This window comes from Hibiscus syriacus, unplaced genomic scaffold (assembly GCF_006381635.1).
Source record: "Hibiscus syriacus cultivar Baekdansim isolate YM2019G1 unplaced genomic scaffold, ASM638163v2 tig00112856_pilon, whole genome shotgun sequence".
In the NCBI taxonomy this organism is placed as follows: Eukaryota; Viridiplantae; Streptophyta; class Magnoliopsida; order Malvales; family Malvaceae; genus Hibiscus; species Hibiscus syriacus.
In genome coordinates this window covers 239,638-255,752 of record NW_024063411.1, presented here as the reverse complement: position 1 = coordinate 255,752, position 16,115 = coordinate 239,638, and the positions used below count along the sequence as shown (strand labels likewise).

At 33.0% G+C, this 16,115-nt stretch overlaps 1 protein-coding gene across 2 annotated transcripts; it reads left to right on the top strand.

Moving 5' to 3' along the window:
* Window positions 1–11,348: 11,348 nt before the first annotated feature.
* On the top strand, window positions 11,349–14,291 carry LOC120184013 (probable mediator of RNA polymerase II transcription subunit 26b). Of its 2 annotated transcripts, none has more exons than XM_039188589.1 (9): window positions 11,349–12,064; window positions 12,165–12,233; window positions 12,323–12,405; window positions 12,902–12,954; window positions 13,047–13,186; window positions 13,317–13,344; window positions 13,459–13,769; window positions 13,855–13,927; window positions 14,017–14,291. In XM_039188589.1, exons 1-9 carry the CDS (start codon window positions 11,591–11,593, stop codon window positions 14,139–14,141), a joined length of 1,356 nt encoding a protein of 451 aa, XP_039044520.1. In that variant the 5' UTR covers window positions 11,349–11,590; the 3' UTR covers window positions 14,142–14,291. The 2 variants fall into 2 exon arrangements, with proteins under 2 accessions (XP_039044520.1, XP_039044519.1); XM_039188588.1 differs by having other exon boundaries at window positions 13,846–13,927.
* Window positions 14,292–16,115: the final 1,824 nt, after the last annotated feature.

Sequence of the window (16,115 nt, the reverse complement as noted above, 5' to 3'; positions counted from 1 at the left end):
CAATGGGGAATCGGTGCAGTCTACATCAACTCTCTTTGGGACATAATGCCAGAATCAAAGAGATCATATGTCATTGCGAAGGCCAAAAACAACAGCAACTTTTGTCTCATTGCTTTGGCAACTTGAAAGTCGTCAAACTTGACGAGTTTCCAGAGAAATTATTGCTATCTTACTTGTTCCGGTTATTAGCCTTACCCAATCTTTTGCACAAACATAGAAGAAATAATACGAGGCGGGATGATGATGATGATGATGATGATGATGATGATGATGATGATGATGATGATGATGATGATGATGATGATGATGATGATGATGATGAACTCAGTTTCCCCCAACTCCAACTCAACCGTTTGGAACTTGTATGTCTACCAAAGCTAGAAAACTTCTGCTCATCAGGGAATTATACACTTTCATTCTCATCCTTGGAAATTCTAGTTGTAGATGATTGTCCAATGTTGCACAAAGTACGATTGGAGAAGTGGGAAAGAAAAGAGTGTTGGGAATAGGGTTGTAAATGAGACGAGACAGATCGCGAGCTACTCGAGATCGACTCGATCAAGGCACGATAAATATTCGGATCGAATGGACTCGACTCGAGTTCTTAACGAGTCGAAACGAACTACTTGATATTCGACTCGAAAAGCTCGTGAGCAGCTCGAAAATATAATATATTAAGATTTGGTTTTTTTAAATAAATTATTAATAATATTAACATTTATGTATTGATTTTTTTTTAAAATACAATAAGATTTTCATGTATTTAAGGTTCAGGTTCGAGTTTGAGGCTTCAATCGAGTCAAGTTTAAGAATATTTTTTTTCATTTCGAGCCTTTTTCGAGTTGCTCACGAGCTTCAGTACAAGATTTCGAGTTTGAGTTGAGCTTGAAAATTTTAAGCTCGCGAGTTTTCGAGTCAAGTCGAGCTTCATTTTAGAGTTTTCGAGTCGAGTCGAACTCAGCAATACCTAAACTCGACTCGGTTCGTTTACACCCCTAATTGGGTAGGCAACCCTAACACCACCATACAACACCATTCACACAAAAGGTAAGTTTTCTCAAACTTCCTTTTCATTTTAGTATTCTACAAAATTCTTATAATTGCCTTTAACATTCCACTCACTGCAAACAATATAATATATACATATTCATTCATACAGGCTAGTAAGTCAGGTCCCAGTGGGGGTCATGGCACCCCCAAAATTTAAACAATTATAATTCAGACTCTTTAAAATTTCAAAATAATTAATTTGGTCCCCTAAAATTTTAAAAAATTCAGATTAAACTTTAAATTTTTTTAATGTTCTTAATTAAATCCCCTCCTATAATTAAAAAAAAAATCTTATTAAGCCTCTCAAAATTTTAAAAATTTTAGTTAGACCCCAATTTTTTTGGGAAAATATAAATTAAACCCTTCAAACAATTTGAAAATTATAATTTAAACTTCCAAATATTTTAAAGTTTTAAGCTGGCCACCAAACTTTATCACCAAGTTCTGCCATTGAGGTCAGTATAAATCTTATACAAATATAATGACAAATTGAAAACTCTTTAATACAAGTTCGGATTATACTATAGGAGGATAAAATTCCTTTGAATATAGGTATTAGAAAATGTACGACTTGTACATGTAGTTTATTGTAACTCACATATAATGTATAAATATATGAGTGTATGAACTTATACATGATCATTTCATGATCATAAACAAATCTACGAGTGTACATGGTAACATAAAAATATATATTTCATTCTTTTATTCACTCGTGATCATAACAGTATGCCATGATGGAAGAATGTGAGAATTCTGAAGAAGATCAAAGCAATCCTTCCATTTCTACAGATTCTGAATGTGAGAATTCTGAAGAAGATCAGAGCAAACCTTCCACTTTTAACACCCAGGTATAAGTCTAAACTCTAAATTCATTTTAATTTTTTATTCTTCTTTTCTCACATAAATGATATTAATTTCTCTTAAGGATTATTAAATGTAGAATCTCACAGAAAAAGTGGAAAATTCCATAGAAGATCAAGGTAGTTCTTCAACTTCTAACTTCGAATAACCAGAATCAAGTAAGCATATATATTGCGGATGGTTATTCATTTTGATAATGTTTACAAAATGATGGGTTTATTGCTTATTAGTCCTTCATCTTTCCTCTCTCAAGCTTCAAAGTCCCAGTAGAATGCAGTAAACCAGTGTTATAGCAAGGGCAATCAGCATCCCAAATATGACCTGAATAGAATTATGAATGAAATCATTCATTTCAGCTTAGTGAAGGAACTAAAACTATATTTAGACCAATTTTTAAGCATCCCAAAATAACACACATTAAACATTAACCTTGTGCTTAATATATCAGGATGAACATTGTATTCCTTGGCAAAGACGAAAGGGACAATGCCTTGTGGAAGAGCTGCCTGAAAACTCGAAACGATTCCGATCTCTGATTCGAAGTTTACTTATTTAAGGGTTGATATACAGTCACTGAAAACGGACATTAACTGCACGATTACAATGTGGAGAAGAACATCTCTTAATCCAACAGTGATCGAGCAGCTGCCATGACTGCAGGACCAGTTAGGAACCGGACCGCCATAGAAAAGGCTGCGATCCTTTCTCTACTGACAATTATCCTTACCATGAATAAACCTACAAACGAATATGATTTCGAAAAAGTTCGAACTGAAAGAAGTGAAATTCGAGATATGCTTTTACCGGAATGCACAACGAAATCGAAGGAGCAACTATAGCAGGCACTTGGATACTCCACCTGCGAAAATGAACTATGGAACTAATGAATTAGAATGTGGATTTAGACTAACATGGTACAAAGCATGTGTCATGTATTAGTTTTACATACTTGAACCAAACCAGAGACCAAATGAGGCTGATCAAGCTCGAATTCGGTTCAGCCTTGGGGCTGAGTTCAGCTGTGGAGCTCAAACCAAGCTATGTAAGCACCGGTCCTTCACGGTCAATCCCTTTCATCTTCAGCTTATTACTTAAGGTGAATTCATATCTACCGTACTCATCATAGTCTAAACATGTAAATCAAAAGAAATATCGGGTGCTGGAAAGGATCATTTTAGAGTTTACCCTTTTTAATAAGAGTAAAGTACACAAATGGTCTCCTCAACTATAGAATATTGATTTATTGAGTCCCTCAACTATTAAAAATAACAAAATGGTCCCCCAATTATAGGGAGTTACATTGTTGAGTCCCTCAACTATGAAAAGTTACAAAATAATCACCTGACTATCCATTATGTTTCAGACTCATCCTTTTCCGTTAAAAATTGATGGCATTCTGAGTTGAATGTTAATCCGCTGACTAAGATATGATAAAATATGATCTCATAATCTCAATCAACTATCATATCTCAGTCAGCATGTTAACGTCCAGCTCAAACGAGTGTTAACTTTTTAAAGGAAAAGGACGGGTTTGGAACAAAATGAATAGTTAGTGATCATTTTGTAACTTTTAATAGTTGAGGGGCTCAACAAATCAACTCCCTATAGTTGAAGGATCATAAAAATTGAGGCTCTCAACAAAGGATTATTCTATTGTTGGGAGACCATTTGAGCACTTTACCCTTTTATTAAAATATCACATTCGTTAACGGGGAAACTGAATACGACGTCGTTTAGAGTTTATTCGCGTCTCCCAAAACTCTATTCCCCTCGTGGAAGAAACACTTGCTAGAGACTACAACGATCAATTCAAGGAAAGGGGATTTCAACCAAAATTCTTATCGAAACCCAATAAAGAGCTTCATTTCCAGATTCTACTGATTTGTTCTCATCATTTTCTTTTCAATCGTAATTGTTTCTTTTCTCCTTTTACTTAAAATTCTTTCTGGTGCTCAGCTGGGTACAATTTTGAACCATGATTACTTTAATTTTCAAAGTGGAAGCAATTCTTCTTGTTTCCTTTCTTATCGAGTTCCTGACGTAAAATTCAGCGCCTTATAGACAAGTATACAGTCTGGGTATTTTAATGGCAATTTAGTTCTGTTAGCTGTTTTGTAATTTAACTTTGTTTGAATTAGTTAGTGGTTTAAAGAGTGGTAGTACTAGATATGATCTTTTTTGTATATGATTTGAAGCCTATAAACATTGAGATTGAACTCACGCTTGAAAAGAGATCTTCAAATGTTTTTAAATCATTATCAAATCCATCTAAAAATTGCTTTCGTTTTGCCCCTACAACTATTCAGGTGTGTGGATATTTGCTCGGAAAATAATAATTGAAATGATAGCGGCTAGGCGAGTTGAGAAGATATCAAGGCCGATGGGAAGCAGAGCACCTATACTACTTAAAGAGTATAGGATATCATAGTCCCACAAATAAGCAGAGCATGTCTTCAACTTATCGTTACAGCTCTAATAACAATCATAGTCCCAAGAGTAAGGTCAATTGAAGCTTTTATTTTGTCCGTCAATTGAAGCATTGTCTGCACTATATACTACACTTCAGGTCTTAAGATATCTTCCGGCACATGTGAAGATATTGGATGTTGGGCCAAGGGATGGGTTGCTAAACGAAAAGGAAATCGTACCAACCACTGTAAAGGTCCTGTTAATAAAAATGCTAGTTTCTTCGGGGTTGAATGTGGTCGAGGCCACGAGTTTTGTCTCGCCAAAATGGGTTCCACAAGTCAGTGTGCCTTTGTGTGATTCATGCTAGTCAATCAAAGTTTCTGCAAGTAATGGTTTGATTTGATTGTAGAATTGCTTGTATCCTCTTAATTCATGATTCTGCAATTTGCTCCTTTTTTCCTTCAATATCTGATGTTAGTAAGTCACCTACAGCTCATGCTTTGTTAATCATTTTTAAAGTGACATTTTATTAAATGGACTTTGGGATCGATTATTGTTTTACTCATCTTTCAAAGGGTTTGAGTGCTGTAAAAAAAATGAAAAATAATGAACTGGTATCCTGAGCTAATTCATAATTGGATTACAGCTGGCAGATGCGGAGGATGTAATGGACGAAACATTTCTGTTAAGAAACTGTGCAAATTTGTTGATAACATAAAATGCTTTCTTTAGGGTTTCGAAGCTGCTGTTTTGGCTGGAGCCAAGGAAGTGTCCGTCTTTGCCTCAGCTTCCGAGTCTTTTTCTTAGTCAAACATAAATTGCAGCATCGAAGATAGTCTTGCTCGTTATAGAGATGTTGCTTCTGCTGCCAGAGAGCTCACACTTCCAGTTCGAGGGTATGTTTTCTGAGCAACAAAGGGTTGACTAAACTTACTATTCACAATTTTACTTTTGAACTATAATATACTTTGTTTTCATGCTTGAAATGTTCTAACAATCCCCTGGTTTTTCCAAGCATTATACTGTTCTTCACTTCATGGATAAAGAAAAATTTTAGATAATCAACTTAAAAGCCAAAAGATATTTCTTATTACCTAAAGATAAGTAAGCAATAGTTGAAAAGGTCCTTGTTATGTTTATGTGTGTGGGGTTACCCCCAACGTAATAGACGTGAGATTTCTTCGGTCTCCACTCTAATTCTCCCCTCGTGTGTGGTAGCATTGGTATTTAAACAAGTATTGCATCCGAATTTGAACTATTTTCTTCAAGTTTTTCTTTTATAGGAGGAAAGGCTGTTGTTCTTTCCTTTATCCTCCCTGTGGTATTGGATAGTTGATTAAGTTCTTTCCATGTAGCACTGACTTTAGTCGAAGGTTGTATATTTTTCAGAATATATATTGTACCTTGCAATGAATTGAGAGTCGCTGCTGAACTTGCAGCAATCTGAACGAAAACTTTGTTACCTAAAAGGAAAAAAATGTTAGAATTTGTCTAGTAAATATGGTATTTTTTTTGGGAGAGTAATGTTAATGTTACCTTCCGTTAGTCTTTTCTGTTTTTACATGCACCATTCATTGATGGAGATTAGTTGAAGGAGACGCATACCTAGATAAATATATCCGTTCTAGTCGTGAGACAAATGTGGATGGTAATGTAGACATGTTTTGGTTTCTCTTTTATCGGTTGTGACACATAAGATTGCTGTTCTCGTTTGGAAAAACATTTTGGAATTCTTCTGTGTCGAATGGCTCTTTAACTCGATCTTATCTTATCCTCCCTAAAATCCTTTGATCTAATATGGAGGATTCCTATTTTGCATGGATAGAACAGTGAAACCATTCTTTATATGCCTATGGTATTCATTTCGGTCTATGTGCGATTATTTCATAGTTGTTCAATTTTGACTTCTCTTCTCTGTTTCATTTTGGTGCAGGTACCGTTATTCCAATGCTCGAAAATGTTATGAATGTTGTCCCGATCGATAAGCTTGCTGTCCACTTTCATTGAGATGATACCACGTTCTCCCAAAATCTGCAGATACTCTGGAAATGTTTACAAGCATTTCAAGTTCTGCGTAATAATTCTCATTCTCTTTACAGATGGGGATCAGCATTGTGGATTCATTGGCTTCTGGTCCCGGAGGTTGTCCATATGCTAAGGGTGCTTCGGGTAATGTTGCCACCGAGGACGTCGTCTACACGCTCAACGGGCTCAAGATACAGACAAACGTCGATCTCGAAAAGCCCTAGTTGGCTGGAGATTTCATATGCAAGCATTTGAACCGGCCACCGAGTTCGAAGAAGGCGATTGCATTGAGTAGTAAGAAGGCCAACTCCAAGCGGGTGAGGACGGTCATCTCCTGAAAATTTAAAATTATCATATATTTTAGATTTTTCTATACATTTTCTATTGAAAATCTATTTTCGTCCCTACAAAATTTTTTAAATTCAAATCCGTCTCTTGAAATTTTATAATTTCAAATTCGTCCACTTAACATAAAATTATGTGTCTATCTGTGATCGAGGATGGAAGAGGAATATTTAAGTTTTTTTAGTCAGTAATACTTTCACAATATAAAGCATGTGATAAGTGATCAATGTGTTGAATAAAAGTCAAATAGAATGAATAGTAATTTCTACACTATTATTTTATTTAATGCGTAAAACATTTTTCATGTGTTTATGGTCATTTTTTATATGTAGATTGACCGTGTACGTATTGTTTACAGTAGCAATATTGTTTTATCTAATTATATTATTAATAATTCTCTCGATTATTAAAATTTATAAAATAATCCTCTAACTATAGAGTATTGCTTTGTTGGATCCCTTGACTATTAAAAGTTACAAAACAATCACTCGACTATTCATTATATTTTAAATTCTTCTATTTCCATTAAAAAATTAGCAGCTTTCTAAGTTAGACGTTAACATGATGATTGAGATATGAAAGTCGTTTGAGATTTGGGATCAAATTTTATCATATCATAGTCAGTTGTTTAATGTTCAACTCAAAATGTTGTTATTTTTTAATAGAAAAATATGATTTTAGAACATAAATGAATAGTCGAACAACCATTTTGTAACTTTTAACAGTGGATGGACTCAACAAAGCAACACTCTATAGTCGGAGGATTATTCAGTAACTTGTAACAATCGAAAGATTTAATAAAACAATATTCTATTATTGAAGGACCATTTGTGTACTTTGCCCTATTAATAATTACAAAGATAATAATGTATTTACAATTTGACTGTAATTTTTTCCAATTTTAATATAATTTAATTCGACCGAAATATAGTTACAAAAATAATTTTAAATATTGGATCTAATTTGATTTCAATTTTTTTTAGAAAAAACTGATCTGTTCCAACTAAAATTTAAAAAAATATATATATTGAATATTAGAAAATAAATGTTTTTTGAATAATTAGAAAATAAATGACATAGTGAATTGATATTTTTTTTAATTTATTTATAAGGTTTAAATATCATTATAGTGTGAAATAAAATATGTTGATAATTACGAAATGTCCTTTCGATTTAAATTATGTAGTAATTTTTATAACCAAAGTCGTGACAACTTAAAAAAATAAGTCAAAAAGATAAAATAATTTTATTTAATTATAAATATTCCAATTCCCACAATATTAAAATATATAACTTACATTTTCTTTCTCCACTTTTCAACGTTGAATGAAGATGTCAAAAAGTCAATTATTTCAAAATTACAAAGCTAAATAGTAAAATTACTGCTAAAGCCCCGATAATATACACACTCCACCTGATCTGATTTCAACTCAACTTTTTGAGATATAATATAAATTCGACCCGATTTAAAATAATAATAAAATATTATTTTTATTCAACAAAATTAGAGATTAAATTGAAAAAAATATATAAAGGGATATTATTATAATTATTCTTAAATATATAAGGTAAAATTATTTTTTAGATTGAGTCGGATTGAATATTTTTACCCTAAACCCTAACCCAATTTTTTATAAAATATCCCAAATCGATCGGGACGGAACAGGTCAGAACCCGTCAGAATTGTGTCTCATATCCATCCCTAGTATCAAATGGTAAGAAATTTGATATTTCTATATACAACATTTCAAGTTTTTACGTGGTTAGGTAAACATATCGATGTCTCTTACTTAAAGATTTGATCTGGTTTAATTTCAAAAATAATCTAACAAAAAAGTTGAATAATCGTCATGTAATACATTTCATTAGAAGTACATAAAACAAAAGGTAAAGTATAAAAATTGTCCCTAGGATGTTACTTTATTGAATCTCTTGAGTATTAAAGGTTACAAAATGATCTCTAACTATAGGGTGTTGTTTTGTTGGTCTTTCAACTATTAAAAATTACAAAATATTTATTTGACTATGCATATGTTACTAATTAATCCTTTTATGTTAATAATTTGACGATAGTCCAAAATGGGGACGAAGTCAGATTCTAACTTGAGGTGGCAAAATATAATTAATCATAAAAAAGGAGGGGTAAAGTATAATTAACCATAAAAAATGAGAGGCAAAAAAAACTAAAATTTGGAACCCTATTTTAATATTTTTCCAATATATTTTTTAATAAAAAACAGGGGCTAGTGCCCTCGGACAAAGGCAGTTCTGTCCTAGTCCAAACTATACGTTAACATGATGATCAGAATATGATAAAATATGATCCTTTGAGTTGTATAATCGTTTGAAATTATAAGATCAGATTCTCATATTTCAATCAGTACGTTACCATCCAACTTAAAAAACTCTAATTTCTTATCGAAAAATGACAAGTATTTAATATATGAATAGTCAAATAATCATTTTATAAGTTTTAATAGTCATAAGACTAAACAAAGTAGTGAGTAATAGTCCGATGATCGTTTTATAATATTTAATAATAATAAGACTCAATAAAATAATATTTTATAATCGAAGACTATTTGCGTATTTTACCTTAAAATTAAACCGACTAGATTTTACTAGATTTCAACTTTGAATAGGTAAGTCAAAAGGCCATTTCCTGGTAAAAAAAAGTCAACGTTTCTTTTAATCACCGCTTGCCATTAGGTAAATACGGGAAAAAAGAAAACAAAGAAGAATTGTTGAAATTTGACTACATTCTGAAATTGCAAGAATGACAGGCCTGCTACCTTATCCCCATGTGCTTTTTCTCCGTCTTATCCATAAATTTCGGCAGCCACGCGTGAAACAACCACGTGTCCCCTTGACCCACCGGGATATCACCACCCGTACCGGGATATCACCACCAGTTCCGTCACAGCCGTGTGAGTGTTACACACATTGTTTTAAAAACCGGACCAGTCGGTTCAATCGGGAACAGTTATCTGGTCCGGTCCATTATACTCCGGTTGAACCGATTTTAATGAACCGTAAGAAATCGTTCGAACCGGTCGAATCAGATTGGACCGTGAATCGGTTCAACCTAAATTTTTTTTTATTTAATTTTTTAAATAATTATGACGTCGTCCGGTTCTTACGACCGATTTGATCAATTCAACCAGTTGAATCAATGAACTGATAACACAACCGATTCATTGATCGATACAATTATAAAAACCATGGTTACACATTCTACCGTAAGGGAAAGAAGGAAATACTATAACTCTTTTGACTTTGGTTATCCCAACTACACATATACATAAATGGCACCTAACTCGACACGAACCCAACTAACTCATCGCTGAGTCACACAACTCGTTTTCTTCCCAGTTCCCTACCAATTTTAACAACAAAAAGTTCCACTTTCCTCTTAAAAAATTACTTATTGAATCCATATTTATATTAAAAAAATCAAGATAAAAATATTATGGGTAAAGTATAAAAATGGTCCATGATTATAGGATATTGATTTATTGAATCCATAAACTATTAAAAAATTACAAAGTAATCCTATGACTATAGGTATTTGCTTTATTGAGTCACTCGAATATTAATTATATTCCAAATTCATCATTTTTCGTCGAAAAATTGATGTCAATTTAAGTTTGACGTTAACATGTAGATTGAGATATGACAATCATTTGAGATTTTGAAATCATATTTTATCATATCATGGTCAACAAGTTAACGTCCAACTTAAACTGCCATCAAATTTTTAACGAAAAATAACGAGTTTGAAACACAATAAATAGTCATGTAATCATTTTGTAACTTTTAATAATCGATGGACTCAACAAAGCAACATCCTATAGTCAATGAATTATTTTATAATTATTAATGGTCAGGTGACTCAATAAAGCAATGCCCTATAATTCGGGACCATTTTTGTATTTTACCCAATTAACTTTTAGGGTTTTTAGATTTAGTATCTGATTTTTTTCCATATTAATTATTCACACTTTGTCTATAAATAACTTACTATAATAAATTGAAATAAAATCTAAATAGAAATATCATTTGTTAAAGAATTACATCTTTATTACAAAAGACAAAAAGGAAAGTTTATAAGAAATGAATTTTTCTATATCTCCTTCCTATGAAGAAACCTTTTGTGACCGATCAAGTCAATTATTACCCATAACCTAAATATAAATAAATAAAATAAAATAAAATATTTTGAAGGACACCCATGGATATGGGTCAGGTATTGGATTGACCCATACGGGTATATCAACAACATCCAGAGAAGATTTATATAGGAATTCGGTGGTCTGTTGAAAGAGGCTGACAGCTATTGGCTGCAACAGTTGATTCTTTTCCCTCGCCATAAAATTTCTCATTTTTATTTTTAATTTTGCTACATTTTTTTTTCAGTTCTGGTTTTCGGGTAAGCTTCTGGGTTTTGTTTTTTTTTTCTCTCGTTTTTAGTTCATTTCATTATTGGGGTTTACATTTGCTTTTTGATTTTCTGTTTGTCTTTTTTTTTCGGTGTTAGATTTTCCTTTTTGATTATGGGAAACAATTATCATCCCGAGTGTTTTGTTCTTGTTTGCTGACAGATTTCTTTTTCTTTTTTTTCCAGATATCTTCATAGTTTTAGTTTGTTTTTCTTGTTTTCTTTTTGTCTATTACCGGAATCTGCGTAAAACACAAACGAACCAGATTTTGTTCCCATTCCGATCATCCCCTTTCTTCATCGGATTCTGAAAAGCTTCGATTTTGAGGGATTGATTTTGATCCTCTATGGAGAATAAATGAATACAATTGGAATCTGGTTCATCTGATCTGAATTGAATTGACCTCCTTTTCATTTTTAATCTTGATTTCGTCAAAAAGAAGGGGGGGAAAAGGGAAAATGACGATGAAAGGTTGGCCGTTAGAGCAGTGGAGGGGTTATTTTCGGTCTGCAAACTCAGACATATTTGATATAATTAATCATGCTATTGTGGTAGCCGCTTTAGATTGTCCTAAGGAGTTTAGATTACGTAGAGATCGAATTGCTGAGAAGCTTTTCACTTGCGAATTCACTCGGTGTTCCGGTTGCGATCGGGTCGAGTTAGTTGTACCCGAGTATGAAGAGGTAGACGATGAAGCTCGAGCCGGCGGCTGCCGCACGAGCTTCAAAAGTGAAGCTGATGAAGAATTTGAGGCAGGTGGTAGCAAAGAGAGCAAAGCTAATAGTAGCAGAGATGACCCTTTGATTAACCGAATTGCTAGTAATTATAGCTACGGTGAAGCCGAGGCTTTGACCGATGAAATCGAAGAAGAGGCGATGGTTGTTGATGAAGTGTCTAGGATCAAAGAGGTTCTTCACAATTTTCAGGATGAGGTTTGTGTTTTGCAGGGTTTTGAACATATAGCTTTTATGGAATTTGTGTAAATGATAGTTTTCGATTGATAGTTTCTCATGTTACTAATGTTTATTGCAGCCGGATTCCGTATTGTTCGAATCCTTGAGGAAGCTTCAATTAATGGATTTGACAGTGGATATTCTTGAGGTCCTTTGATCGAAACCTTATCCCTTGTTTTATGTAGGTTTTTTCCATTGTAATGCTTGGATAACAAGGTAATTTGTTTCCATTTTCAGGCAACTGGGATCGGAAAGGCCGTTAATCGTGTCAGAAAGCATTCATCGAAGCAGATTCGTAATCTTGCTCAAACTCTCATCAAGTATGGGTTTGTTTCCTTTGCTGCAATGAAGTTGAATGATTGATTATGTTATGTGATAAACATTGATATGTAACATATGTATTTAATGTGCTCAGCTTCATAATTGACAGATTAGTTGTTAAAGGGTTGAACTGTTAGCTCCGAGTAAATGGCGTATCGACTTTTGCTCATTCCATCTTTCCCGTTAGAATTAGTTGTTATGGTGAACTGTTTGATTACGTTATGTGATAAACATGTATTTAAACGTACTCGGCTTCATAATTGACAATTGTAGATCGGTTTTTTAACTGATAAACTGTTAGCTCTGACTACATAGCATACTGACTTTTGCTCACTCCGTGTTTTCCGTTAGTATTAATTGTTGTTGCGGTCGGTGGCTTTATCTTGACCTAAGTATATTTAATAGTGTTCTTTTTTCTGGCAGTACATTCTATTGTTTATATTGTCCAGGAACATGTATGAATACACGTTGTTCACCCGGTTTTATTGATTGCAGTGGATGGAAGGAATTGGTAGATGAGTGGGTTAGTGCTACAAAGGCTGTTGCTGGTAAGAAATATTTTACTGGTATTCAGTAATTCCTGGAAACCGACGTTGCTTCGTTTTTGGTTTTTCATTTGTTCATGAATTTGTGAATGAAGGGGTTACTCCGGAATCTATGAATCCGTCTGTTGGCGAAGAGGAAGAAGGACAAGACTACGAAGAAGGGGGGCTTCCTTCTCCTCCTTTAGATGTAGGAGTTCTCTTTGCTACTCAACCTACATCGATGGAGCTCTCGCAGGTCTTACTTTTTAAATCTTTACGTATTTGTTTGTTTTAATATTCATTGTTAAAGAACTTCTTGCCGTTATGCTCGTGGACTGATTGGAATTACTTTTTCTCCTTTGTCACCGGTGATGCGTTATCTGAAGTTTTTCGATGGCATGGATGATTATGGAAGTGAGTTGAATTATCTCTCTTTAATGCTTCTCTTAGATAGCTTTCAAGCCTTTTGGTTCTATATTTGAATTCCTTATTTAGATTTTCGATTAAGATCGGGAAATGTTGTCTCAGATCCTGGAAACAGCCGGGAAATCGTCAAGAACCGGAATAATGGAAGAAAACCATCAGAGGAGAACCGTAATTCTTCGAGACAGAAACCGCAGGCATCAGGTGAAGCATATCTGCTCACCAAGGATGACAAGAAGCAACAAATGAAGAGACAAGAACCTGTTGCAAAGCCTAACAAGCCGTCGAGCACAAATGTTGGGTCCAGTAGATCTCCAAAACATAATATCGAGCAAAAGGCCAACGACGAATCGAATTTGGTGCAGAAACCGGATAAAATGGCTGTTCCCAAGAAGCACCTCTGTAATCAACAAGATGTAAGCGAACAATCTCTTTGTGATTCGGTCACACGTCTTCATAACATTTTTCTAATCACTGCTCTTCTTTATTCTGAAACTCAAGGCTTTGGATGAAGATCGAAAGCTCGAGGCAACAAAAAGGAAGCTACACGAGCGATATGAACAAGTCAAGAATGGTTCGTCTCTTCCCCTCTAAATTCCATATGAATCCTCCATTATTTGACACAAAAACCGTTTGAAAACGTAACGTTTTGCGTGTTAACAGCCAAGAGGAAGCGTACGGTACAAGTGATGGAGTTGCGTGACATCCCGAAACAAGGTTCTGACCACAAAAATCCGTATTCGAAACATGGTAACCATAACCGACAATGGGCGAACAGAAGGAGATAATCCCCCCGGGGTGTGTTTCGAAGAGTGGCATAGATAGCGCCTTCCTAGTTTCTTCCATTGTTGCAGATTGGGTGTAAGAATACCAATAAAAACACAAATGGGAACCTCAACACAGCACAGCAATCAAATAATGAGAATTCTTTTCAGTGATCGATGATCAAGTTAACAGAGCAACAAAGAGGTACATTCGAAGAATCGGAAACGAACTTTCTTCCTATCGATTCTCATCGTAGATTTTGGAACTTTCGAGGTATAGGGACTTTCTTTTTTACTTTTCTACTGCAACGCTTAGGTAGGAACTAAATAGATGATGGGTAAAAATCACATATTTGGAGGCTGCAAGTCATTGAATCTGTGTACAGAACAAGAACCCTAATTTTTTTTTACCCATCTTTGTTTATCGACTTCATCAACACTCATTTCCCCCATCATAACCCCACATGAATTTACATGTAATAAGTGATTTTTTCTTGATGAAATGATGATATCAATATGTTCAAAGCTCGTAGTCGAACTGGTTACCGGCGTCGTAGTAATCGACTCACGGTTTTATTGACATTAGATCTCGAGTTTAAATCCGAATTCATTGAGTTTTATTTAGGGTTTCTCCTCTTCTTCCCAAAAAAGGAGAAAGATTCACCAGTAATGGGGAGGATAAGATTTGGTTCCCCTTTTAGTAATGATAAGAACTTTTGATATTCTATGCATCCTTTTTGTATTTTGAAGTAAATATTAATTCTAGATTTTGAGTAATAATATTATATACTTACAAAATTTAAAAGTTTCTTTTTCGTAAATATCTTCTCATTATTTTTTGATAATTTTAACTATTCGATTTTCACGATTATTTTTATTTATTTAACGATTAAAAATATGTAAAAAATAATTTTTTTATTGTCATAGAATTTTGTTTTTATTATTCTTGTATGAAAGATGCCAACGCTTAGCATCTAGGTAACATGAACCAATGCAGTGTCTTTGTATATTGAATTTATTTTATTCTTATCTATGAAATATTCTCCCAAGAAAAAAAAAGAATTTTCCTTTTAATAGATTATTCCCCATTGTGGCTTGCAAATTTATTTTCCAATTATTTAATGGAATATATATATATATATATATATATATATGAGGCAGGATCCTCTTATACAATGTAAAACTCTTTTAGTTTTACACATGCTTATGATCGTTGGATCAGTGAAAATAGATGACTGAGATTAAACGTAAAAAATCTGAAGATATTTACTGGGAAAAAAAGAAGTCAATCTTAGTCATCTATTTTCATTCATCCAACGGTCTTAAATCTGTATAAAACTAAAAAAAAATTATTGTGTAAGTGATCCTAACCCTATATATATATATATATATATATATATATATATATATATATATGAACTTAAATTTTAGAATAAAAAATGCTTAAGAGAATTTAGACAAAACAAGAGTAGAGATAGTTTGATAGTCATGCCATGTAAAATTTATCTATTTTAATTATGAATTTTGAAATTTAAATTTATAAATTTTGTACCTTAAAATTTTAAATCTTGAAACATAATCATCTAAATTCTAAATGGGCAATGTATGATTAAAATAGATAGAGTTATATATTATTATTTTTCAAAAAATATAAAAAATTAAAATAACAATCCAAACTGAATTTTTTAACTTTAATTATGTCAAAAATAAGAATGAATAAAAAAATAAATAAATTTAAAATATGAGATGAATTCTCAATATTCAAGGTTTAAATTTGGTTTAATTTAGTCTAATTTATTATTTCTGTTATATATATATTATACTATATTATAATGTAAATATTTTAATTAATTTAATATATGTATATATTATAATGTAAATATTTTAAATAATTTATTTATTTTATGTTTGAAAATATTACTGCTAATAAAAAGAAATTTTTGCTACTCAATTCTGGCGGGTGCCAATTTTACCGTTGACTGCGTTCAAACTAAATAT

Bases quoted from the DNA above. Each gene is read 5' to 3' on its own strand.
- LOC120184013 (XM_039188588.1), top strand. From the start codon at position 11,591: ATGACGATGAAAGGTTGGCCGTTAGAGCAGTGGAGGGGTTATTTTCGG. The intron at 12,234-12,322 runs GTCCTTTGATCG...TTCCATTTTCAG, and splicing joins TGACAGTGGATATTCTTGAG to GCAACTGGGATCGGAAAGGC. The intron at 13,187-13,316 runs GTCTTACTTTTT...CGTTATCTGAAG, and splicing joins CATCGATGGAGCTCTCGCAG to TTTTTCGATGGCATGGATGA.